At 46.6% G+C, this 26,034-nt stretch overlaps 1 protein-coding gene across 1 annotated transcript in view; it reads left to right on the forward strand.

Moving 5' to 3' along the window:
• The window catches only part of OTOA (otoancorin), a 70,164-nt gene extending 60,266 nt beyond the window's left edge, over window positions 1–9,898 (forward strand). The window contains exons 24-28 of the mRNA XM_040257765.1: window positions 2,392–2,534; window positions 2,769–2,905; window positions 3,403–3,500; window positions 6,751–6,946; window positions 9,327–9,898. Coding sequence (XP_040113699.1) covers window positions 2,392–2,534; window positions 2,769–2,905; window positions 3,403–3,500; window positions 6,751–6,946; window positions 9,327–9,397 — 645 coding nt within the window. The 3' untranslated portion in view covers window positions 9,398–9,898. The remainder of the gene's footprint in view (window positions 1–2,391; window positions 2,535–2,768; window positions 2,906–3,402; window positions 3,501–6,750; window positions 6,947–9,326) is intronic.
• The last annotated feature ends 16,136 nt before the right edge of the window (window positions 9,899–26,034 follow it).

Raw genomic sequence — 26,034 nt, forward strand, 5'->3', positions numbered from 1 at the left:
TGACTTGGGTCCTGCCTCAAGTCCAACGTAGGCAGATGAAATTAACCAGGATACATCCAGTTACAAGTGACAGAAAACCCAACTCAAAGAGACTTGAGCAAGAATGGAGTTTGTTCGCCCAATAAAAAATGAATGGAAGATCTAAATAGACGGTGCTTCAAAGAAGACATACACAAGGCCAAAAAGCACATGAAAAGATGCTCAACATCACTAATTATTAGAGCAATGCAAATCAAAGCTACAATGAGATATCACCCGACATTGGTCAAAAAGTCTACAAACAATAAATGCTGGAGAGGGTGTGGAGAAAAGGGGGCTCTCCTGCCCTGGTGGTGGAAGTGTAAATTGGTGCATTATAGAGAACAGTATGGAGAGTCCTTAAAAAACGAAATATGAATTTCCATATGATCCAGCAATCCCACTCCTGGGCATATGTCCAGAGAAAACCATAATTCAAAAAGATACACGCACCCCAGTGTTTGTTGCAGCACTGTTTACAGTAGCTAAGACAAGGAAGCAACCTAAATGTCCATGGACAGAGGAATGGATAAAGACGATGTGGTACACATATAATGGAATACTCAGCCAGAAAAGAGTGAAGTAATGCCATCTGCAGCACCATGGATGGACCTAGAGATTGTTATACTGAGTGCAATAAGTCAGACAGAGGAGGAAAAAATATCATATATAGCTTATATGTGGAATCTAAAAAAATGGTGTAAATGAAAGCACATTTACAAAATAGAGTCACAGATGTAGAAAACAACAATGGTTACCAGGCGGAAAGAGGAGGAGGGATCAATTGCGAGACTGGGCTTGACATATACACACTACCATATATAAAATTGATAACTGGAAGGAATTACTATAGGGCTTCCCTCAGGGCTCAGATGGTAGAGAATCTGTCTGCAATGCAGGAGACCTGTGTTCAATCCTTGAGTGGGGAAGATCTGCTTAAGAAGGGAATGGCCCATCCCAGTATCTTGCTTGGAGATTCCCATGGACAGAGGAGCCTGGTGGGCTATAGTCCATGGGGTCACAAAGAATCTGACATGGCAGAGCGACTAATATTCACTTTTCACTAAGGACTTACTGTGTAGAACAGGGAACTCTGCTCAGTGCTCTGTAAAGACCTATATGGAAAAAGAATCTAAAAAAGAGTGGCAATATGTGTATATGTGTGTATATATGTCTATGTGTGTGTGTGTGTGTGTGTGTGTGTATAACTGATTCACTTTGCTGTGCACCTGAAACTAACACAGTGTTGTAAATCCACTATACTCCAATACAAATTTTTTAAAAAGAATGGAGTTTATTGACTCCTATCACAGAGGATGTCAAGAGTGGAATCAAAGTATTGCTGGATCCAGGGGCTTCAACACTGTTGTCAGGACTGTCTCTCACCATTTTTGACCCTGCTTTCTTCTGCATTGGCTTTGTTCAGAGGCAGTTTCTTTCCATGTGGTGAGTTCTAGCAGATTCAATTGTTTGTCTTCCAAGGTCCAGTCCAGAGTAAAGAAAGCTCAGCTCTTCTAATTGCTCCAGCCAAAGTCCTGGTTGGTTTTGACTGGATCACGTGCCCAATCTAGAACCAATCACTACAGTCAGGCTAAGAGGCATTCTGACCGGCCAGGAACACTCCTGGAACTCAATGCAGTTAGCTCCAATTGGACCACATGAAGTAAGAGTGTGAGAAGGCTGGCTTACCAGGGAAAGTCATGAACAACGAGTAGTCACTATGTTAAATTAAGGGGACCCCACACTACACATCAGCCCCCCAAAGCAAAGCTAATTGGAAAGATCCCCGTGTGGTTTTAAATGCCAGAGCATTTAATGTTCTACCCTCTGGAGCTGAAGAGTGACAGGCAAACATATTTCAGGGTAGATTTCACGAAGGTAACATCTGACTTGAACTCCCAAATAAAAGGATGGATTTTAACAGTTGGGAATGTAGGAAGGGCATTTCAGATTGAGGCGCTGACTTGAGTAAAGGTGTAAAGGCAGAAAATTACAAGGTTTTATTGGAAAATTGTGAAAACATACACTGAAAAAGTTTGGATCCTAATGCAGAAGAACTTAAATGACCAAACTATCTGAAAGTCATGAATGATGAGGGGAATAAGCCAGCAGACCAGACCCAAGGTAGCGGTATCTTTAATGTTGAAGGATACAAGAACGTCATGGCCTTTATAGATCAGGGGACACACTCAGTAGAGGAGGCACCATCGGGAGGTTAAACTGGACGAGCGGCTAGGATGGTTTGGAATGGGTAATGTGTCCAGAGGAGAAGTGTGAGCAGTCAGTCAGGAGGCTGGCTCCATTATCTCCTTGGATCTTGGGGTCTTGATCATCCCTGGATGGTTCATTTGTTGTCCTTCCACATTTTTATAGGCTAAATCCATTCTGCAAGGGTTTCTGGAGGATTCAGGCTATAGGGTCCAGGATCTGAAGAGCTTCCACTTGGTAGGACTTGGTGCAGCCCTGTGTGCCATGAACATCACCGAAATCTCACTTATAAAGATCTTGGAATTCAGGTAACCCAAATACTAGTGCACAGAGTGGCAAATGATTGATTTGTTGGTTCTTTCATTCATTAATTTAGTCATCAAGGTTCTCTCTGCTTCCTGCTGCTTTGCAACCTTTCTGGGATGAAATAGGGAGTGAGATTAGCTGGATCCTTTCTTGGTGCTGAGCCTACCTACCTTCTGCATATCTATTTTGGCTGGAGAGTCTCCTAGGCTCACACTATATCCCTCCCTTGTAACCAGGGTGGTGGTGGCCAGAATTGGGACCCTGCTCTGCAGTACCCAGGTCTTGGCAGAGTTTAAGAGGAAGGCGGAAGTTGTGTTTGGGGAGCCCACCAAGTGGTCCAGCTTTGTCTTGCAGGAGCTTGGGACCATTGCAGGTAAGAGGCACCTTGAGCATGCCTTTCTCCCCCTTTCCAACCTTAAATCTGGGGACACAAACAAACAAAATCCTTGGCCACGTATAGTGAACATCCAGAGTTAACCTAGATTTCATGACTTTAAGTTGCAGAAGGTGAGGATCTGCAAGTCTGCTTTTTAAACAAGCTCTCTTGGTAATTCTGTGTAGCTAAAGTGGTTTAGAATGTTATTTAATTGGCTCCAAAATAGATTTATACACAATTTAAAATTTGTGTAAAGTGAAGCTCCTTCTGGGCATAAATTTCCTTGTAGGAGACCAATCAGGGCTAATGTGACCCACATATTTTTTTCCTGAGTTGATTAAGGAACCTAATTCCCCAGTGTGACTTTCAGGGCCTTTTGTAAGGAATGATGTTTGCCTGGAACATGCAGATCTGTACATTACGCAGTGCCATTAATAAAACAAACGGAGTTCTGATGGCTTGAATTAAACCCTCTGATTCCTTTTTCTCCCCAGCTGGATTAACTAAGGAAGAGCTCCAAATGCTTGATAAGGATTTGATGCCATATTTCCAGCCATCAGCAATCAAATGCCTTCCTGATGAGATATTCAAAGTAAGTACTCAGTTCCTCAAGGAGAATGGGAGCTGACCCCATTTCAAATCACACAGGGAAGCAGATGGTGGGTGTTGGATTCTAGGGACCTGCAACCTGTTTCTGCTAATAGGTCCAGAGGAGAGCTATGTGCCAACAATGGATGGATCACAACATAATTTTAGCTGCTTTTGTTTTTAAAGTTTTTCTTCTGTTTTTCATTTATCTTTTAATTGTGTCTATTTTTATGGTTTTCTTCTCTTCACAGCCATTGGCACTAATTTTCTATTTATGATGGTATGACAGGTATATATTCCCTTATCCCAAACCCTTGGGATATTTCAGAATTTGGAATTTTCCAGAGTTTAGAAAGATCACTCTGCGAATCTACAGTATTGTAACAGAACACCTTTAGCAGTGTCTGGGGGAAGCACCTTGTAAGCAAGTACCTTAATATTTGTGTGAAGAAATCTGTGACAAATCACACTAATTGGAATAAATAGAGGCTATTAATGGTTTCACATCAATTCAGGTCAGATTTTGCTGGCAAATGAGTTTGTCTTAAACTTTGCAAAAAGCTTACAGGTTTCAGACATTTTTTGGACTTCAGAATTGTAGATGAGGGATGACATTTCCGTTAACATTTCCTTTTAAAATAAATTTAAGTGAAACATTTAAATTGATTTAAAGAAAAGTATTAAGAAAGCCACAGTGGGATAGGTGGTAAACAGCTATGGAAAAAATTGAGAGGGTTTGAAGGGGATCTGCTGAGGATAGGGAAGCAGATGGATAAGATTAGGAGAGAGTTTGGTGGGTGAGTCTGCTCTGATGAAGAGTGACTCTGGTGTTCTTGTTTGCTGGGTAACTTGGAAACATATTCTGTCCACCAAAACTGGATAAGGCATACCAGGCTAGACAAGCTCCCATGGTGCCACGTCATTGGTTCTTTTTAAGACGAGAGAACAGATCTTGAACCACTTCAGGACCAAGAACAGTTCCCAGCACAGACCAGGTGTGAGCGCTGTTTGAGAAGTGAAAGTCGCTCAGTCCTCTCTCGCTCTTTGCGACCCCATGGACTAAACAGTCCATGGAATTCTCCAGGCCAGAACACTGGAGTGGGTAGCCGTTCCTTTCTCCAGGGGATCTTCCCAACCCAGGGATTGAACCCAGGTCTCACACTGCAGGTGGACTCTTTACCATCTGAGCCTCCAGGGAAGCCCAAGAATACTGGAGTGGGTAGCCTATATCCCATCTCCAGAAGATCTTCCTGACCCAGTAATCAAACTGGGGTCTCCTGCACTGCAGGTGGATTCTTTACCAGCTGAGCTACCAGGAAAGCTGTTTAGGGGAGATAAACAAGTAGCTGTCCTTAAAGCCCATTCAGCTTCTCTTTTGGGGGCTCTGCCTGGGGTAGGCAGCTTGGTCCTTGAAGTTGGCATGTTGCTGAGCATGCTCTCCTGGTCTTGTTTGGAATGTACTTTGCAGCTTACCTTTTCTGGAAATTCCTAGCGGCCACTTACATTGTGGTAGGCTTCAGCCTAGCTGCTAGGGTGTAGGTACCAGACTAGGTTTACATGGCATGTACCAGTAAAGGCATATAATGCAGTGCCTTCAGGGGCCTGAAAAAGTAACAAAAGAATGTAGTGGCCTGGGTAGGGACTAAGGTGAACTGGAGAGCCAGTCTAAAGCTGGGAAAGCTACTTCTCATCTCTAGCACAGGATGTGATGTGGTGTGACAATGTGGGCCTAGCATTGCTGCCAGATCTTCCTTTTTTTTTTTTGTTAAGAATCCTGAAGTCTCATTTTCATGTAACATCTCCTGATAATTAAATGTTGGAACTGCTTTAAATTCATTCATGTCAATGTATGCCAAAACCAATACAGAATTGTAAAGTAAAAAAAATAAATTATATAATAATAAAAAAAAGAAAAAACAGTTTAATAGACCCAATGTTGCAAGAAGCAACATTGAAAGAATAGATAATTTTTCTAATGCAGACTCTGTGTTAATGGTAGATATAAGGTATAAGACAGAACTGCATGTCTGCTGTGTGTGTGTATTTGGTGAGAGGGAGGAGGTGATGCTGAATTTTGCAGGATGGGTTAGCTAGGTGAAAGGGAGGAACAGTGTTCCAGGTAGAAGGATGTATTGCCTCCCGGGGGCTGTACATATGACTGTCCATTCTCCAGGAGTGAAGTGTGCCAACAAGGAGTGAGGGATGGGGTGCTGGAGAGGTGGGGAGGACTCAGAGCTTGAAGGCCTTATTACCATGTAAAGAGCTTGAACTGCATCCTGGAGAGGGGGCAGAAACGGTTCTAAGCAGGGGAATGACCTGATTCCAGAGAAGCACCAATCTGGACAAGAAAGAGTAATGTGAAGGAGCAAAGACAGCGTGAGAGAGCAGAACCCCGTTTCTCAGACTCTTTGGGGCCCTTAGAAAATGAGCAGGATGACTTTAGAGGCACCGGACATCCCATCTCATTTCACACCCACTGGAACTGATCACCGAGTCCTCTAAGCCAGAAGTGATTGCAGAAAACATCTTGTTCAGGGCCCTTGAGCAGAATTCCCACTGCTGTGTGTCTATGGCACACATCACTAATAGATTACTGCACTTACCCTTTGTAGAACCCTTACCGGACTCACCTGCGATGAGTTGAGAATCCACGTGGGAGATAAGTTCTCTGTCCGATCCCACATCTAGTCCAAAAGCACAGAGAGGCTGTGAAACTTGCCCAAGGTCACACAGCTAGTGTGTGGCAGAGCTGGGACACAGATTAAAAGCTCTGCCCTTTAGGTGTGTGTTTTCTCTACCACATCAGAGTTTCTCTGGTGGGGGACTTGAAGCATTGTGGGCAGGGTAACTTGCACTGCATTAAACAACATTAAATCACTTTATCAACTGTCTTTTACTACTGATTACTTCAAGGAGGAAATCTCAATTTGGAGAGGCCCCAGGATCAGACATTGTTGGCCAACAGATCTAGCTAGAGTTGTTTTGCTTCTTCTGGCATATTTTACACGAGTACTTATTGCAAGTCATCCTAAGTTTCCATTTTTGGAAATTGCCGTTAATTTTTTTTTTTCATTTTTTAATACATCTATATTAGTCGTGAAAGAGTGGTCTGATTTTAAGGAAAAATCCTAAAGAGGAGCACAGATGAGAGATACATGGTACCGCAAAGTTGTGCGGGCCCAGGGCGGATGCCCGAGCTTTGGGAAAGTCTCGGAGGGGCGCCTCTGAGGGCGCTGTCCCCTTGCCCCCTGCAGGAGCTGTCGGCCGAGCAGATCGCCTCCCTGGGCCCTGAAAACGCGGCGGCGGTGACCCCAGCCCAGCGCCGGCAGCTCAGCATGTTGCAGCTGCAGAGCCTCCAGCGGGCGGTAGATGGCGCCAAGGCTCGCTCCTGGCTGGACGCGCCTCCGAGCGCCAGCCCCGCCCGGACCCCCTCCTCTCTTTCTCCTCCAGGTAAATCGGCCGGACCCAGCCGCACCTCCCACTCCCAACCCCCCTTCCTCGTCTCTCGGTCCGCCCCGCCTGACATGGGACGGCGAGAAGGCTCCTAAAATTCAGGGTGGGGTCTCTGACGGTCCTTGAAGATTCTGCATTCAGAGAAAAACCCACAGTCCGTACCAAGCCTATGTAAAGAATGGTCAACTCCGGAGCCCTTGCAAGCCTTGGGATGGGGGGAGCTCTTAAAAATTGCCAGCCCCACGGACCCCACCCAGAACCCACTGAATCAGAATTTCTCAGGACTTAAGCCCTTTCAGTGGTTCCTTTGCTCCTCCGTCCTTCTCACCGTCCAGGATTAATAAATTCAGTCGATATATTTTGGGTACCTACTGTGTGCTAAGCCAGCTGTAGGAGCTGGTGAGTAAGGCAGGTGAGGCTCTCTCGTAATAAACAAGGAGATTTCAAATCTGATTAAGACCAGGGAAGGAAAGCAGCAGAAGGAAGTGGTGGTGACGAAGAAATGAGCTGAGCTGAGGAGTCGGGGGTGGCGGTGGCTTTCTTTCCCGTTTTTTTTTTTTTCCCCCTGTCTGTCTGTCTCCCCTCCCCTCCCTTCACCCTCACACTTCTTATGACTCCTGTCTTTAGTGAGCACGGTCTTTGGACCAAATATGGTGCTCGGCTCTGGGGAGGCAGCTGTGAACAAGCCAGGTGTGTCCTCTGTCCTTGTGGAGCACTCAGTCCAGGGTGGGGGTGACGGAAGCCCCAGCACCCAGGCGACCATGAGGCAGTACGAGCGGTGCTGTTAGCGGAGGACACAGGGAACGCTGGGGAGAGGCAGCTTCCTGGGCTTTGGGGAGGGGAAGCGGCTGTGGAAACCTCCTGAAGACTGATTAAGCTGCAAACCCAGCTGGAGAGATACCCCGGCCACGTGGGGAGTAGCCCAGGTAGAGGCAAGAGCGGATGCAAATACCTAGAGTTCAAAGAGAGCTGGGGCCTCACCATCTCCAGGTACCCCTCCCCCCTCCCCCCTTGGGGATGGGAGGATGCCCAATTTTTGCAGATGGGAGCCATGCCCTTTGATTTATTACTATCTTTAAACTTTTTCATTGAAATATAATCTGCATACATGTAAAAGTTATTTGAAAATGTTGCAGTGTTTTGGATCTTATATAATGCACACAGTAGACCATGCACATGGTTTAAAATACAAAAAGTCTGAAAAGCTGTGAAGTGAAACATCCACCCTCCACCCCCTGTTCCGTAGTCCCCCAGTTCCCCTCCTCAGAGCAGCCAGTGTTACCAGCTTGTGTATCTGTCCAGAGATATGCTATGCATTTATTTAAGTCACTTCAGTCATGTCTGACTCTGTGCGACCCCACAGACGGCAGCCCACTGGGCTCCCCCATCCCTGGGATTCTCCAGGCAAGAACGCTGGAGTGGGTTGCCATTTCCTTCTCCAATGCATGAAAGTGAAAAGTGAAAGTAAAGTCGCTCAGTCGTGTCCAACTCTTAGCGACCCCATGGACTGCACCCTACCAGGCTCCTCCATCCATGGGATTTTCCAGGCAAGAGTACTGGAGTGGGGTGCCATTGCCTTCTCCATATCCATAGATTATTCCTGCACTTTTACAAAAGCTTATTATATACTTTGTTCTGTGACTTGCATTTTTCACCTGAAAATTTACCTTAGAGACAGTTCCATGTCCATATCTAGGAGCCGTGCAGTTCTTGGTTTTCTGGCTATGCTGTAACTGTCTCTAATTAGATCTCTATAGATGATAATTCAGTTGTTTCTATTTTTATACTGTTACAATCAATGCTGCAGCAAGTGACGTTATATACTTTGCATCTGTTCAAGTTTATCTGCAGGGTAAACTCTTCCAAGTGAGACTTGAGTGGGGGGCGGGTCAGAGGGTCGGTGCATCTGGAAATTCTGATGCAGGAGAAGCCTAGATCCTCTTTCCTTCCATTCACCCCACCGGGCTGAGCTGGTCCTGGCAGCCGGGTGAACCGTTCCTGGGGGCCAGGCATTTAATCTTGTTTCCTAAACTTGCTTTGTTATCTGAACTATCTGGGTGTGATACTTAAAATCCAGACCCCCTGTCCTGGTACCTGACTTGCTGAATCAGAATTTGCAGGGGAAGATCCCCGAATTTGCATTTTTAGCCATCTCCCTAGGTGACTCCTGTGATTAAAGGCAGTTCTGGTACTTGATAATTCAGGCAGTCTCATGCACTTTGCCCTCCCACCCTTTGCTATTTGGGGTCATTATTCTTGTTTAGGGTTGAGCAAGCCAAGACCTAGTGGGGCGTGCGGTGCAGGGAGCTGGTGCGATGTGCCCGCCCTCTGTGGGCTGCTGAGACCTCCTGTGAACTCTTGTTTTGTTTCCTTGTAGGAGCCTGGGTCTCCGGGGGTCTTGGGCTGGGCTACCCTCTCCTGGTCCTGATGCCCAAGCTTGTGTGGTGAGTGGTGTTTGCACATCGCCCTGGGGCCCAGGCAGCTGGCCAAGGCGCTTGCAGACCCCGAGGACGCTGCAGAAGTTGGGAGTCCCCCACCCCGACTCAGAGCCTCAATGAGGGCAAGGAGACCCTGGGACTTTGGAACTGAAGAGGCACTAAAGGAAGAATAATTATTAAAATATGGTCTTGCACCTTCTTAAACTGGCTTGTATCCTCAGCAGGGAGACCTCATCTCGGCCTCCCTAGTTTTCCAGCTTGGAGACAGAGAAGCTGGGGAGGGGAGACCATTTCCTGTCAACAGCATGAAGACATTAATACAAGTTAACACCCTCCCTCTCGAGGGAGATGCCAGCCAGCGATGGGTGCAGGCCAAGGCCCCCGGTCTCACCAAGGCCTGCTCTGGCTTCTTTTCTGGTTTTAATTTCCCTTCCTCAGAGATATAGGCCATATTGGATTTCTCCTTCTTAGATATTTAGCAGAGCTGAAATAAATGAATTCCGTAACAGACGCCGATATTCCTGCCTGATTGTTGGGACTAATTGATGTTTTGGTGGGCATTGCATTGCTTGGAAATTAAAACATTTAACATGGCTCAACATTAAATCAATTTAAAACTACATTTTCCAGATACCTTCCACTTCCTTGGGAGTCAGCTGAATGAATGGCTGTTAAACTTTCAAAAATATACCTTTCTTGGTGGAAGTGGTGGCTCTTCCAGGTTTTAAGTGCTCTGGGCTTTGGGGATGGGTTGAAATAAAAGAAAATACACTGTGTAAGTCAGTCACTCTTGCGATTATGGTGCAGCAGAGCAAATGCACCCAGTGGCCCAGTCCTTTTGGAGGCTGGGATGGAGTTACCTCTGGAAATTTGCAAGATGCTCGTGACCTTTGGCTCAGGAAGGCAGAGCTTAGGAAGGGGTGCTTTGCTACCTCCCAGATGTTATGCCTTCTCAAATTCAGCCATCAAAGTTGTTTCTCACGACATAGCTTAAGGTGGCAAGTTTTGTTTTTTTTTTTTTGGCGGGGGTTGGATTTCCCAGCTTCCACCTTCTGCAACTCCCCCAGCTGTTTACAGAGATCATGGTTACTGGCGTGTGGGTGAGTGTGCTGGCTATGGCTCTGATCGGTCAGGATCTGTGCTGTACTGGCTATTAATTCAGGTAGATATTGTGGCGGCTGGCGGGTCTTCAGAAGTCATGTGTGGTTATTACAGAAAATTAAAAGACTGGGGTGTGGAGGGTGTGGCCCTGTGGGTAATACTTGGGGTCTGATCTGATTTTCTTTCATCCTGGTGGGGAAGTGGTCGCTAGTGCTGCTTCCGGAGCCCAGATCATTTATCTCATTACAAACTCCAGCCCCAGTTTAGCTGGGCGGGACTGGCTGCTTCGAGCGGGATGCTGAGTGAGAATGTGTCTGCCCAGATTCCCATCAGAGAGGCCTTAGACCTTGCTCAGTAGTCCCACTTTCTTCCAGCCTTGAATTATCCTGGGCAACCACAACTTCCTATGAGTCAGACTTCATGCTGCCAACGCCAAGTAGCTTTGCGTCTCACTTTCGCTTCTGATCATTTGTTTTGGGGTTAGTTTCTGGGTTGCTCCTCCCATCGTGGATGACAGTAATGGCTCCTGTTCTGCAGGTCCAGTCTGCATCAGGCGCTGCTCTGAGGTCTTCACCTGTGTCATTAGCTCACGTCATCATCATCATGACCCCGCCAGGTGGATGCTGTTGGTTCCCATTTTCCAGATGAGGCGACGGAACCTGAGAAAGATGAAGGAACTCTTGTCTAAGGCCTCTCAGATAGCGAGGATTTGGATTCTGACTTTTTGTCTCACCCTCTGCTGCCTCCTGGATGGATATTCTTGAACTTCTCTAATGAGTTAGATCAGAGAGAGGTTCTGTAGATCCCTTCCTCTCATCCTCTGGCGGGAGGCCAGCTTGCCTCACAGCTCATATAATTGGTGATTGCCTCAGGCAGGAAGACAAATCCAGCTTATGCCCTGCAGGACCCCCGGGGTCTTGGGTTGAAGCGTGCAGCCTTCTGCACGCAGAAAAGCAGCAGTCACACCGCAGGTACAGCTCCCACTCACCTTTTCAATGTCAGCGGTGCTGTTGGGTTCCCACCCTCCACCTTATGCAACTCCCCCCAGCTGTTTGCAGAGATCACACTCCCTGGCGTGCGGGTCATGGTGTGCTGGTTATGGCTCTGATCGGTCTGGGCCTGTGCCATACGGTTATTCAAATTTTTGAACATTGCTCGGCTAGATCCTTTTACAGATCCCCTACCATCAAGCTTGATGGGGGCTGGGAGTCTTCCTGCACCTTCAGTCTGTCATCCAGTGGGACTTAGACTTAAGCTATTCCCTCTAGTCCTGGTACCCAGGGGTTCAGCCACAGTGGCTGGGATGGGCTCCACTGCCAATGAAAGGGGGCTGTGAGTTGGTGTGTGTGTGAACATGTGTGAGTGTGTGTTTACCTGGCTTTACTGAAGAAATGCTCTCATGGAAGAGGCAGTAAACAACTTAATATTAAATATTAGGTATTTTCTTTGTTCTTAAAAGTTATTTGTCCATCCTTGCCTCCTTTAAACACATCCATATTGCCTCCCTATAAAGCATATATGTAATAAACAGGGAGGCCTGGCAGAACTCCAGCCCACACGGTGTCTAAGTGGCACGTCTTCAAAGTGCAAATCTTGAAACCTTCTTAAAGTGAGTGTCCTTGCTACAAATCCATCCAGGACATCCAGTGATTCCTGGGATTCTCAACCACTGCAGGAGGGTCGTTGTCCACTTCTCTGCCTTTCCTGCCCCAGAAACTGATTACTTCAGAAAGGGACATAGCTTGTCTGATCCTTGAAATGTTGGCAACTCACTGGCGGGTGAAGACCTTATTTGCTTTCACCTTCATCCTGACCTTTTACGAGCCTAACAAAATGCCTGCTTATGAAATGTGGGGGAAGGAGCTGTCCTTTCCCAGGAGAACTCTGGCCCTGAGAAGTTCCTTCTAGTTTCCGAGACCCTCTGGAACACCCCTGTGTTGGGGGCAACTAGACAGTGGTTCCCAACTCTTCTGCTCACTCCCTTTATTAGGATGGAACAGCCAAGCTCTTGCCATGTGGCTTCATTGTGCATCTCACTGGGTAGAGTCTGCTTCCCCACCTTCTAACTTTGGCTTTGGCCGCTGAGCAGACAGGACACCATCCCTCCAGCAGAAGTCTTACACATACTCGTGTGATTTGACCGCTTGGTAATCGCTTCCGCGTGTGAGGAGCCCTGTGCATGAGGAGACATGGAGCAGACATGAGCCCAATGCACAGCTCGGAGCTAAGATGAGATCAGCAGGGCCCAGCTGAGCTCAGCCAAGCCCAGGAGAGCCCCAGCCAACCTGAATACTCATACGTGAGAAGTATGTATTTGTTAAGGGAAGCCATTGAGATTTAGGGTTATTTGTTGCTGTAGCCAAAGCTGACTTGTACTCCATGACTTCCACATGCCTCCCTGGCACGGGCTGGTCACATGCCGGGGACAGGAAGGTGGTGCACTCTGTCCCTTTCATCACATTCCCACATTTGCCCTGTAGATTGTGCCCATTAGGGAAGCTCCTTGTCTAATGCTGTGCTTCTTGATACAACACCTTGGCCCCTAACTGCCGCTTACTTCCCATTTCCAAGACCAGGGGCTGTAGAAATCCGGTAACTGCTCCTCTGGGGTCAGAGCTTCTGCCCGTAACATGGTTGTTCCATCTGCTCTGCCATGGCAGCCTTCATATCTAATGGCTCATCAAACTATTTCACCTGGAGCACTCACCCATCCAACATCACTGCCTCCATCTCTGCAGCTTAGCTCTACCCCCTGGTACCATCAAGGCTCTGTTAGCTGAAGTTTCCCAGAGGGATTTTCAGGTCAGGTAATAGCACGTAGAATAGGTGCACTGGCCCATCCTCAGGCGAGAGCATCCCAGCTGGAGAAGCCATCTGGCTATCCTCCAGGTGTGTGTCATCCCCACTCACACTGGAAGCTGGAAGCCCCACTGAAGTGGCTGAGGTCCACAAGTCTGACCTTGAGCTACTCTCCCTTGGGGGTCTGCTGCATCCGTCTTCTTCTGTTCCTTGCCATGTCAGGCCCACTGAGACCCCACTCTCTGCCATGATATCTTGGGTCAGGGATCCTGAGACTGATGGGCAGGCTGGTGGTTTTCCACTGGTGTCCAGTCAGCTTCAGGACCTCTCACACCAGGAAGGATTTGGGAGAAGTGGACATGACCGGCATGTGGCCCCACTGGAATGTAAGTTCCCGTGGGCAGAAACCCTGACCGTCCTGTTCAATGCTGTGTTCTTCCTGCTCAGCAGTCCCCAGTGGGCTGGGTCGTGGTTGGTGTTCACTGCATATTTGTTGAATATGTAAATGAAACTACTTTCCCCTCTCACATCAGACTGAGCTCAGCAGGACCTCTGGTCAGGCAAGTGTTGGTAAACTTCAGCTGCAAGGGAGCTGGGGAGATGTGATAAGAATCTACTCCTTTAACAAAAAAGCATATTGAGAACTCACTTTTTGCCAGCCCCTGTGCTGGTCACAATGGAGGCAGAACACACCCAGCCCTGTCCTCATGCAGGCCACGTTGTGCTGGGAGCTAGGGGAGGCACATGAGAGACACACGCAGACGGTGATCCGATGGTGATCGATACGATGGAGAGAAGTCACTCCGGTGGGGGTGGGGGTGAGCGCAGAGAACAAGCTTTAGGTGAAAATCAAGCGGGCTTGGAAAAGATAGTGATTGAGCAGAGACTGGAAGGCGATATGGGGCGGCATGCGTATACCTGAACTTATACCTATATTTCCATCTACATTCACATCGGCATCCATATCTACATTGACGTCATCACCTCTGTCTGTATCCGGTCCGGGTAGCAAGGAGGAGCAAGTGTGAAGTCCCAGAGGCAGGACTGAAGCGCCGGCTCTCTGAGGACCAGCAGGTGGCATGGTGGGTGGGGAGAGGCAGCCGATGAGGCTGGAGAGATGACGGGCCAGATCAGGCAAGGCCTCTGGGGCATCACCGGGCTTAGTCTCCTGGTTCTGAATGAATGGAAAGTGGAAGGAGGTGGAACCCCATGGGATCTTTGCTCTCTTGCCATGACACAAGGGGAGCTCAGAAAAGGCGGCTGTGGCTCCAGAGCCCCTCTGGGTTCTGTCTTGCCTCTCCTACTTATTGTCAGGCTCCCTGTAGTTCTTATCCTGTCGCTTCCTTGTAAAGGAGTCTTTGCATCAGTTCAGTTTGGTGAGCGTTACCTTAATCTTAGAAGATTTAACTCAGGACTTTGTTTCTAGGCCCCTTGCTGTGTCCTCGGTGTGGGGAGAGACCTGACCCTTCCCTCCCACCCCATGCTGATGACCCCTGAGAGCACATCTTCTCCCCACACAGCCAGGCGATCGCTCAGCCGCAGGAGTCTCTCCGCATCACTGTAGGTGAGGTATCAGGACCCCCTTGTCTTATATCCCTTCTGAGAGCTGGGAAAGGTTCTGGATTCAGGCCTGGCTGGATCCAGGAGCTGTGACAACATCCGCGGGAGTGGGCTTCCCTTTTGCTATCTTCTGAGTCTGCCTTTAAGCCTGGCTTCTTTCCTAGGCAGGCTCTCCTTTCACAGTGGCCACCATCAGCATTAGACTCATAGCCTAACATGTTAGCATTATTGAGAGAGACCTTAGTCTTTCCTGGTCACGCCAGTGGAAGTCCCTGGATTCACTTTGATCGAGCTTGCCTGAGGCAGGCGGCATGGCTGAGCTGACCCCTATGGCTGAGATGGTGAAGTACACCAATTGGCCAAGGCTAGGTCAGGAGGTGACCCCAAATCCTACCCCAGATCACAGTGACCAAACAGCAAAGGGCAGATTCCAAGACAGTTCAGTTACCAAACCGTGGTAGGCAGAATTCTAAGGTGGCCCCAAACTCCCTGGAGTGCACACCCCATGCAACCTCCTCCCTCTAAGTGCAGGCGTGCGTGTGGGTGGATGTCACTTCCATGAATGGGATGCTGATCAGCTGACTTTGAGTTCCTCAAAAGGGAGGTCATCTGGGTGGAACCGACTTGATCAGGTGTGCCCTTGAAAGGAACCAGGCCCTTCCTGATGACAGAGCTGTTCAGAATGTGAGAACCTGTGGGGAGACCACAAGGCAAGAGCCCAGGGTGCACTTAGGAAGGTGAGAGAGGCCCTGGCTGATGCTCAGCAGGAAAGCAGAGACCTCGATCGCACGATCAGAAGGAACAAAGTCTGCGAAAACCAGCTATTCTGGAGGAGGACCTCAGCCCCAGACAAGACCCCAGCCCCAGCCGCACCATGATTTCAGCCCAGTGAGATTCTGAGCAAAGAATTCAGCTGTGCCTTCTGACCTATAGAACTGCAAGATAATAAATGTGTGTCATTTAAGCCACTCCATTTCTGTCAATTTGTTCTGTAGCAATGGAACACCAAGACACAGAATAAGGGGAAATGAACGCAGGGGAGGCAAAGTGACTGAGGTGTCTGAGGAGCTGAAAGCCGAGTTGTCAGCTCTGGTTGAAATAGACCAGCTCTGGAATTTAAGCTTAGCCTGGAAACATCCTTGAGCATGAACACCCTCTACCACCCTCCCCCCGCCATTCTACCTCTTTTGCTTCTTGGCAGGAGGGAGGCCTGGTGTGTTTATTTATTTTCTGCATTTGTCATTGATAGTGACTGAGCATCGTTTGGGCTTCCTCGGTGGCTCAGCTGATAAAGAATCCTGCTGCAGTGTGGGAGACCTGGGTTTGATTCCTGGGCTGGGAAGATCCCCTGGAGAAGGGAAAGACTACCCACTCCAGTATTCTGGCCTGGAGAATTCCATGGCCTGTATAGTCCATGAGGTTGCAAAGAGTCAGACACGACTGAGCGACTTTCACTTAGCATCACTTCCTCCTTTTCCGCAATACTATGAATTTCCTTTGAGAACATTCCTTTAGGACTTTCACTCACGTGGATTAGGTGGGATCAATAACGCCTTCACTTCCAGTGCTGGGCTCTGATGCACTGAAACCAATAAGCATATCCCATTCCCCAGGTCATAGTAATTGATTCAGGGATGGGCCAGTGAGAGCCAGGTCTGGGATTTTTATTCAGCTCTTAGAAGAGAGAGGGAGAAGGAGAGGGAGAAAGCAAGGGGGATGTTCTTTTGTTCTGGACTCAAGCTGTTCAGCCATCTTGAAACTGTGAGAAGAGAGGTTGTATGAAGGAATGGAATTGGGAAGTGGAATAAGGATGGAGTTAAGAGAGAATGTGAGAAACAACAGACAAAAACTTTTTTAAAAAAGAGAGTGATAATGTAACCTTCTACGAGGTTCTGGTAGAAGTTTCTGGAGCCTGGATCAAACCATACCTGCACATCTGTCTTTGGACCATTCAGTTGCAAGAACAAAATTGGGTTAGATTTTTTGATGCTTCCAATTGGTTTGAATAGCTTCTCTGTTCTTTCTTTTTCTTGATTTCCAAATGTCTGAAAATTGTTTTTTATTATGGGTGTAGCAGATCACAAGGTGTCATTTCCTCTATAACAAATTGTTCATGGGTATCCTGGCTTCACAGGGCCCCTAACAGCTTTGTTTTACTCTGAATTTGGCTCAGATGCACCTGAGTGTCTGTTGGGTTTATAGGGGCCCTGTTTTTGAAAACTATTCTTTGCATAGATGACAAAGTAATGATTTAATGTTCAAGGCTTTTGTCTTGAGCCCTGTTCTTGTTCTGGAGGTGACACTCATCTGAGGTGGGATGAGTCTCACCCTCCAGGGACCTTCCTTGTTGGGAATTTGGCCTCAGGTGGCTGAGTCATATCCGGCTGACTCCAAATACCAGTCTGAATCGTCTTGTCCAATGGGGCAGTGCCTCCAGTCCCCCGAGGGCAGCCAGTACCACCTCCTGATTTTCTTCCTCCTGATTTAGCATCATGCATGGCACAAATTCTGGGTACAGCAGAGGGGTTTTTAGTTCTCCCATGCAGCCTGGGTTTGCTGGCACAGTCTGCTCTTAGCAAGTCTGATTTTCTCACTGGCATCCAGCTGCATCTTGTAGGATTTCCTGTAAAGGCCTCTCTGGTCTTTACACAGGGGGCTTTTCTCTTTGTTTGTATAGTCCATGACTGTCTCCATAGTCAAACTCCCACGCCAGTCTTGTCAAGTACTGGGCTATAGCAAGGAAAGAACGGAGCTTAAGATGCAAGGCTGCTCGTTGGATCCCTGGGAACATGATACTTTGGTTCTTCACTCCCCACTTCTCCCCAAGGACTGACACTCTTACAGCATCCAGAAGCAGGCTCAAAGCCCTGCTCTTGGTGCCTGTACTACACTTACCAATAAGGCCTCCAGTTCAGCTGTGGCTTTATTTTAAAAGCTACTTTGTGTTTCTCCATGTTGGTTGGAATACTGGCTGCGGAGAGCCTTCTGATGTCTGCTCCTTCCCAGGAGAATTGCTTTGACTTCTGTACTTTTTAGAAGCTAAGAACAAGCTGCCTGGTGTTTTGTTTGGATATTTTTCTCTCATACCTCCAGATCCACCTTCCACTCTTATCAGTTCCCCTCTGTCCCAGATCCTGGGTAGGCTCCACTGTCTCTGGTTTCCAGCTGGGTTGGGCAGTGGGGCGTGGCAGACGATTGGAGGGTCCTGACTCTCATTCTGTCAGCCTGAGGGTCCCGTCCTCCTTGAAGGCCATGGTTCCTTTGGGGGACTCTTTCTTACAGCTGCAGCTCTCTCTGGATTCCAGAAGCCTCTCTCTCCATTTCCCATTTAGCCCGGTGGTAAGGGCTTGCCACTGTTGACAATTCCAGGGTAATTTACATCCCGTATTTTCTCTTAACCCTGCCTGCAACTCTGCAACCTTCCCTTCATTGAACGCTCTTCAAATACCCAATTTGAGTGTGCCATGCCTTTCCTTCCAGGACCAGAGTGATCCGTGTAGAATATCCAGTGTCAAAAAATGCACTCTCCAAAGGCTGCAAAGGGAGTCCCAAAGAAGTTTCTCCAATGTCCCTCTGATTGGGGTGGCTGTCCACCTCCAGTAGGGATGAATCAGGTCAGTTAATGCTGCCCTACTTTATCTGATCAAATTTGTTACTGATGTCATGAAGATGCATTCTTCTTACATTTGACTCAGGAATTGCTAGCTGGGCACTGCACCTGTTGTCAATGACCCTGAATAGAAGTCTCAAATTAATCTGGGGTCCGCCGAATCTATCCAGTCTGTGAGAAGCACTCCCAATTTCACGACCAGGGAAAAAACCAAAGCCCTATCTGGGTTTCTGTGAATTCCTGGTGAAGCAATGCCTCTGGGGTCCTCCTAAAAAGACTAAAATGTGCTCAGTGGTGTCCGATTCTTTGAGACCCCAAGGACTGTAGCCCACCAGGCTCCTCTGTCCATGGGATTTCCTAGCAAGAATACCAGAGTGGGTTGCCATTTCCTCCTCCAAGGATCTTTCTGACCCAGGGATTGAACCTGTGTCTCTTGTGTCTCCTGCATTGGCAAGCAGATTCTTTACGACTGCACCACCTGGGAAGCCCAGGATCCTCCTACATGTATACTATTGAGGCGTTCATTGCCTCGGTCATTGCCTCGGGTGTGAAACATCTCAAATAACCCATTCACATAAGGCGCTAGTGGGTAATTGTGGTGGGCGGCTTCTAAGATAGCCCCCAATGACCCCTGCCTCTTGGTATTCACATCTCTGCATCATCCCCTTCCCTGAGTGTGGGTTGGGTCCATTGACATGTTTTAATCAGTAGAATGTAGCGATATATTGCCCTTGAGATAAAGTTACAAAAAACTGGGACTTCCTTCTTTCTGACATGCTCCCTCTTGCTCACTCTGATAAATCGAGCCACCATGTTGTAAGCTGCCCTAGGGAGAGGACCGCATGGCAGGGATCTGAGGCAGCCTCTGCCAACAGCTCACGAGGAATTGAATTCTGCCAACAACCGTGTGAGTGAGTTCCCTAGTCTAGCCTTAGGATAAAACCTGGCTGAGACCTTTATTGCAACATGTGAGAGGCCCTGAAGTAGAGGGCCCCATTAATCCAGGTTCAAATTCCTGACCCACATAAACCGTGAGATAGTAAATATGTGTTGTCTTAAGCTGCTAAGTTTTGGGGTGATTTGTTACACAGTGATATACATCTAACACAGTTGCTGTTCAATTACTCGGTTGTATCTGACTCTTTGAGACACCATGAACTGTAGCACGCCAGGCTTTCCTGTCCTTTGCTATCTCCTGGAGTTTGCAGAAACCGTGTTTACTGAGTCAGTGATACTATCTAATCATCTCGTCCTCTGCCACCCTCTTCTCCTTTTGCCTTTAATCTCTGCCAGTATCAGGGTCTTTTCTAATGGGTCAACTCTTCGCATCAGGTGGCTGAAGTATTGAAGCCTCAGCTTCAGCATCAGTCCTTGCAATGAATATTCAGGGTTGATTTCCTTTAGGATTGACTGGTTTGATCTCTTTGCAGTCCAAGGGCCTCTCAAAAGTCTTCTCCAGCCTCTAACACGGTAATCTAATCTAAACATCTGATGATTTCAGTGTGGAGAACAAAGTGGGACTTGCATAGCACAACAAATAATGGAGCAGTCCAGCAGGCATTTTTCTGCATCCTCAGCCCCCTCAGTGCTGAGGGATCCTCTGTCTTGCTCTCCCTTGATATCACTCCTCAGCTTGGCCGTGCCAGCTTGGCAGTGCCTAGCTTCATGGACTTCAGGTTTTCAATTCTTTCTCTCTTTTGCAGAGAATTTTAATGCTTACTAACTTCTACTCCCTAACTTGTTGACAAACTCCCCCAAGTTTCCAGCAGAACAATGTCCTCTCTGTCAACACAGCCCACCTTTCTTGGGGAGCAGTGCGGGTTATAGATCTAAAAGATATCTGTTACATAAGTCTCTTAGCTTTTTTTTTTTTGCATATATTGCTGTTCAAGAGCTTAAAGCTATTGAAAAATGCACAAACAATATTTCCATTTAACAGAGAAAATGCCCATATGACATTCTTTGAGTCAAGTTCTCATGTGGCATGTGAAGGAGAAGTACATGCTGCTGGAGAAAAGCCTTTTAAATCCTATGCTTTTTAACATTTCACCTTGTATGTTAGACAAGAATATTGCAAGAGAAAAATAGTTAGTAACATTGTTGGAAAAATATGAGCTAGAAAAGAATTCCAGAACACACACTCTTTGAACTTGAGATGGTTTTAGAGATTGTGTGCTACGTGGCTTCAGTTGTGTCTGACTTTGTGATCCCATAGACTGTAGCCCGCCAGGCTCCTCTGTCCATGGGATTCTCCAGGCAAGAATATTGGAGTGGATTGCTGTGCCCTCCTCCAGGGGATCTTCCCGACCCAGGGATCGAAACTGTGTCTCTTACGTCCTGCATTGGCAGGAGGGTTCTTTACTGCGAAGGCTGTGAAATTGTTACAGTGAAACTGTAGACTTCCTGTTTTGCACTGTTTGTTTTGGTTGGTTCATGTAGGCAAATCCTGGTGAGCTAAGACCTTGCTAAATACCTAACATATACTCAAGCAAGAAACATAAATGTAGGTGTTTGCATCAATGTTTTAAACATGTGATCCAATATGTTGGCAAAAATTCAGTGAAGGAATAGTAGTAATGATTAAAAAAAGAAAAAGGTACAGGGAAAACTTCAGGAGCAAACTATAAAAAAATACATCAGCACATGGCCATTTCTGACTTTTAAAAGTGTGTGAGGCACCGACAGCTCTCACCTGGATCCCTGTGAGAACTTCCTGGCTTTTCTTCTTGTCTCAGACTTGCCCCTTTGGGGTTTATTTTCAACACAAAAATCAGAATGATCCTTTGGAAAAGTAAGTCAGAGCATTGTTCATACTGGAGAAACAACCAAATGTCCATCAACTGATAAGTGGATAAACGAAGCATCATATACCCATCCAGAGGAATGGAGCACGGGTACATTCGACAGTGTGGATAAACCTTGAAAGCATTAGGTGAAGTGAAAGCCATCAGTCACAAATGGCCACCTGTTGTATAAGCCCACTTACAGCCAGCAACACATCCTAGTGTTTCCAAAGGCAGAGAGCCTGATGGGGCCAAAGAAGGATGTTGTTTCAGGGATGTAGGGGGAAAAAAAGTAAGTCAGATCATGACGTTTCTCTGCTCACAACCTTCCAATGTCTTTCCACATCAGTAAAAACCAAGTTTCTTAACTTTGTCTACAAGGCACATGCTCTCTCCACCCCTGATTTCTTAACTTTGTCTACAAGGCACACGCTGTCTCCCACCCCCGACTTGTCTGAGCTCCCCATCCTTTCTCCTGCCACTTCAGTTTCCTCCTGGTCCCTCCAGTCCCCAGACATGCGCTGGCTGTTCTGCCTGGAAGGGGCTTACACTGCTGCCTCCATGCTTGTTCACTCGCTTCTTTTAGGTCTTTGCTCAAATGTTACCACTTGGCCACCTCCCTGACCAGCTCATATAAAAGCATACTGTTGGACTTCCCTGGTGGTATAGTGGATAAGAATCTGCCTGCCAATGCATGGGACATGGGTTCGATCCCTGGTCAGGGAAGATTCCACCTGCTTTGGGGCAACTAAGCTTGTGCACCACAACTACTGAAGCCTGCATGTCCTAGAGCCCACGCTCCACAACAAGAGTGTGTGTGTGTGTGCACTCTCAGTCGTGTCCGACTCTTTGCAACTATATGGACTGTAGCCCACCAGGCTCCTCTGTGAATTTTCCAGGCAAGAATACTGGAGTGAGTTGCCATTTCCTTTTCCAGGGGATCTTCCCACCCAGGGATTGAACCTGTGTCCCTTGCGCCTTCTGCATTGGCAGGGAGATTCTTTACCAGTTGAGCCGAAGGGGAAACCCAACAAGAGAAGCCACCACAATGAGAAGTTTACTCACTGCAGCTACTGAAGCTTGTGTGCTTAGAGACTGTGCTCTACAACAAGAGAAGCTACCACAATGAGAAGGTCGAGCGCCGCAACTAGAGAGTAGCCCCACTCACTGCAACTAGAGAAAGCCTGTGCACAGCAGCAAAGACCCAGAGCAGCCAAAATAAAATAAAAAGCACACTGCTGTACACATTTCATTTCATTCATCAGGGTCTTTTCCAGTGAGTCAGTTCTTTGCATCAGGTGGCCAAAGTATTGGAGCTTCAGCTTCAGCATCAGTCCTTCCAATGAATATTCAGGATTGATTTCCTTTAGGATTGACTGATCTCCTTGGAGTCCAAGAGAGTCTCAAGAGTCTTCTCCAACACCACAGTTCAAAAGCATCAGTTCCTTGGTGCTCAACCTTCTTTATGGTCCGACTCTCACATCTATACATGACTTTTGGAAAAACCATAGCTTTGACTATACAGACCTTTGCCTGCAAAGTAATATCTCTGCTTTTTAATATGCTGTCTAGATTGATCATAGTTTTTCTTCCAAGAAGAAAGTGTCTTTTAATTTCATGATGCAGTCACCATCTGCAGTGATTTTGGAGCCCAAGAAAATAGTCTGTCACTGTTTCCACTGTTTCCCCATCTATTTGCCATGAAGTGATGGGAATGGATGCCATGATCTTCATTTTTTGAATGTTGAATTTTAAGCCAGCTTTTTCACGCTCTTCTTTCAGCTTCATCAAGAGGCTCTTTAGTTCCCCTTTGCTTTCTGCCATAAGGGTCGTGTCATCTGCTTATCTGAGGTTATTGATATTTCTCCTGGCAATCTTAATTCCAACTTGTGCTTCATCCAGCCTGGCATTTCTCATCATGTACTCTGCATATAAGTTAAATAAGCAGGATGACAATATACAGTCTTGACGCACTCTCTTCCCAATATGGAACCAGTCTATTGTTCCATATCTGGTTCTAACTGTTGCTTCTTGACTTGCATACAAGTTTCTCAGGAGACAGGTAAGGTGGTCTGGTATTTCCATCTTTTTAAGAATTTTCCATAGTTTTTTTGTGATCCACACAGTCAAAAGCTTTAGCGTAGTCAATGAAGCAGAAGTAGATGTTTTTCTGGAATTCTCTTGCTTTTTCTATGATCCAGTGGATGCTGGCAATTTGATCTCTGGTTCTTCTGCCTTTTCTAAATCCAGCTTGAACATCTGGGAGTTCTCAGTTCAGGTACTGCTGAAGCCTGGCTTGGAGAATTTTGCTTACCTTAAAGACATATGACTTTTTTATTTGTCACTTATTTGTATACCCTAATAAAGTTGGAAAAAATATTTTACAAAAAAGGAACAGAAAAAGAGTGGCTGACCAGTTGACATCCCAGGAGTTCTATTTGAACACCTGCTGGTTTTCTGTATTGACAGCATCTTAAACTTTTATTTCATATTGGAGTCTAGCTGCTTAATAATGTTGGGGTGGTTTCAGCAAAGGGACTCAGCCATACATACACATATATCCATTCTCCCCAAACTCCCTTCCCATCCAGGCTGGCACATAACATTGAGCAGAATCCCCTGTGCTGTGTAGTAGGTCCTTATTAGTTATCCATTTTAAGTATAGCAGTGTGTATTGACAGCGTCTTGATGTATATGGGCCATGTCTCCTGATCTGAAAGGCTCTTACAAAACTCTAGAACATAATGATCTATTTATCTGAGATCCTCCAGCAGCCCCTGAGGTGTATTCCCAATGTGCCCTGTTTCCTACATTTTAAACGAAAGCTATCACAAACATTCCCCCTAACTTTGTTGGCAATGTGTCCAGCCATTTTCACATGATCCTATAAGACAGAAGCTCAATCTTAAATTTCCATATACCGAGGTTCTTTGGTTTATCCATCTGGGCACCAGACTACTTTGGGCGCTCATCTGTAATGTGACATTTTCTTCATCTCTGAACTTGTATCGTGCACTTTACTCTATATGTCTGTGCATGACAAAGGCCGAGCATTCCAGGAAACACCTGTACTTGAACTTCTAGGTTAAATAAGAATCAGAAAGAATGGGTCTTGGAATATATGGAACTGTAAGCTAAAAGTTTAAAATAAAGTTGAAGGGGGACTTCCCTGGGGGGTCCAGTGGTTAGGATTTTGTGCTTCACTGCAGGGGGCGTGAGTTTGAGCCCTGGTTGGGGAACTAAAATCCTACACGCTGCACAGCCTAAATAAATAAGTAAATTGTTAAAAAGAAAAATGAAGGTGAAGTCTGAGAGAAAATAGCAGGGAAAGGTTGGATCTGGGGGGGGGGGGCTGTGGACAAAAGCCTGGTTCTCCCCACACGTGTGCATGCATAATCTGGGGCAGTGGGTGGAGTCCAGGGCCATGGCTGGCATCTGCATTTCCTTTAGATGAGTTACAAGGAGGTGCCACTTCTATACAGGTAGATTAAAAGAAGTTCCTCCGCTGGGTAGAGTGGACCAGTTACCGAAAGGCATCCCTTCCTTTGGCTGAAGCCCTTTGGACCCGGCCAGATGGCTTACCTAGTAATCCGAGGGAGGGCTTGATTTCTGACCTCTTCATTACCTCGGTCAGATGCTTTGTGAAGTGCAGCACAGTCCAACTGTGCTTGAAGGCCCTGAGGGTGCCTGCTATTCTTCCTTATTACAAAACTCAGCCACTCGGCCAGCTCAGAGAAGCATTTTAAAATCTAAATGAAGTTAAGGTAAATTTGTGTGTAAGTTATAAAGAATGCCATACAGGTGGACAAGGTTAGATGGAACCCTGTACAATCTACCTGAATCAGGGTCTAGAAGCTTTACTTGAATTTTCTTTTCTTAGAGAAAGAATTAAATTGTTTATCTGATTGAACCAGGGCTTGTGTGATATTTCAGCAGAATTTGAATGTATATGTGCATATTCTAAGGCCGATTTGGAAATTAACACTTGAATACTGTGTATGTAAGAGGGGCCCACTTGGTTTGAAATAGTCTTTTTCATTCTCTTTGGTTTATTGGTAACGATGAGTTGATTTATCCCTAAATACTTCAAAGCTTTTTCTGTTTTAGCTCTGGGAATAATGTTTTTCTTCTTTTCAAAGATGTAATATTTCTGCTAACAGTACAGAAAGATAGCAAAGATAAGAACCTTCAGGGTTCTTTGAAGACAAAAATGTTATTCTGAATTGGACATTCATTAGAGTGAAGGGATAAGTCTCTAAATCTTTATGATTTGGGGTTTGTTTGTTTAATGCATTTCTTTGCTTAAACTTCAGGTGCATGCATGATAATTTTAGAGAGCAGAGAGAGGAGCAAATGCTATTTGATTTATGAATCTTTTCAAAAGCAATCAAAATTTATCTCGAGTTTGGTTAAGCTTATTTTTCATAATCTTGGTTGAAAGCAAGAGTGATTGCTCCCCTCACTCCACATCTCAAAAGATGGGGTGTTTTTTACTTATAAGTTCTTTAACATTAGAGGAGGGGCCAGAAGTGTTAGAAATGAAGGTGGAGGTGGGGAGACACATCCTAACTACCATGGGAGCAGGAAACTGCAGGGAAAAGACACTGGTTTAGGATAAGGATTGCTGGTTTCAATTCAGTTCACTCACTCAGTCGTGTCCGACTCTGCTCACCAGGCTTCCCCGTCCATCACCAACTTCCAGAGCTTGCTCAAACTCATGTCCATCGAGTCAGTGATGCCATCCAACCATCTCATCCTCTGACTTCCCCTTCTCCTACTGCCTTCAATCTTTCC

The sequence above is a fragment of the Oryx dammah genome, unplaced genomic scaffold, assembly GCF_014754425.2.
Source record: "Oryx dammah isolate SB20612 unplaced genomic scaffold, SCBI_Odam_1.1 HiC_scaffold_2, whole genome shotgun sequence".
NCBI lineage: Eukaryota > Metazoa > Chordata > Mammalia > Artiodactyla > Bovidae > Oryx > Oryx dammah.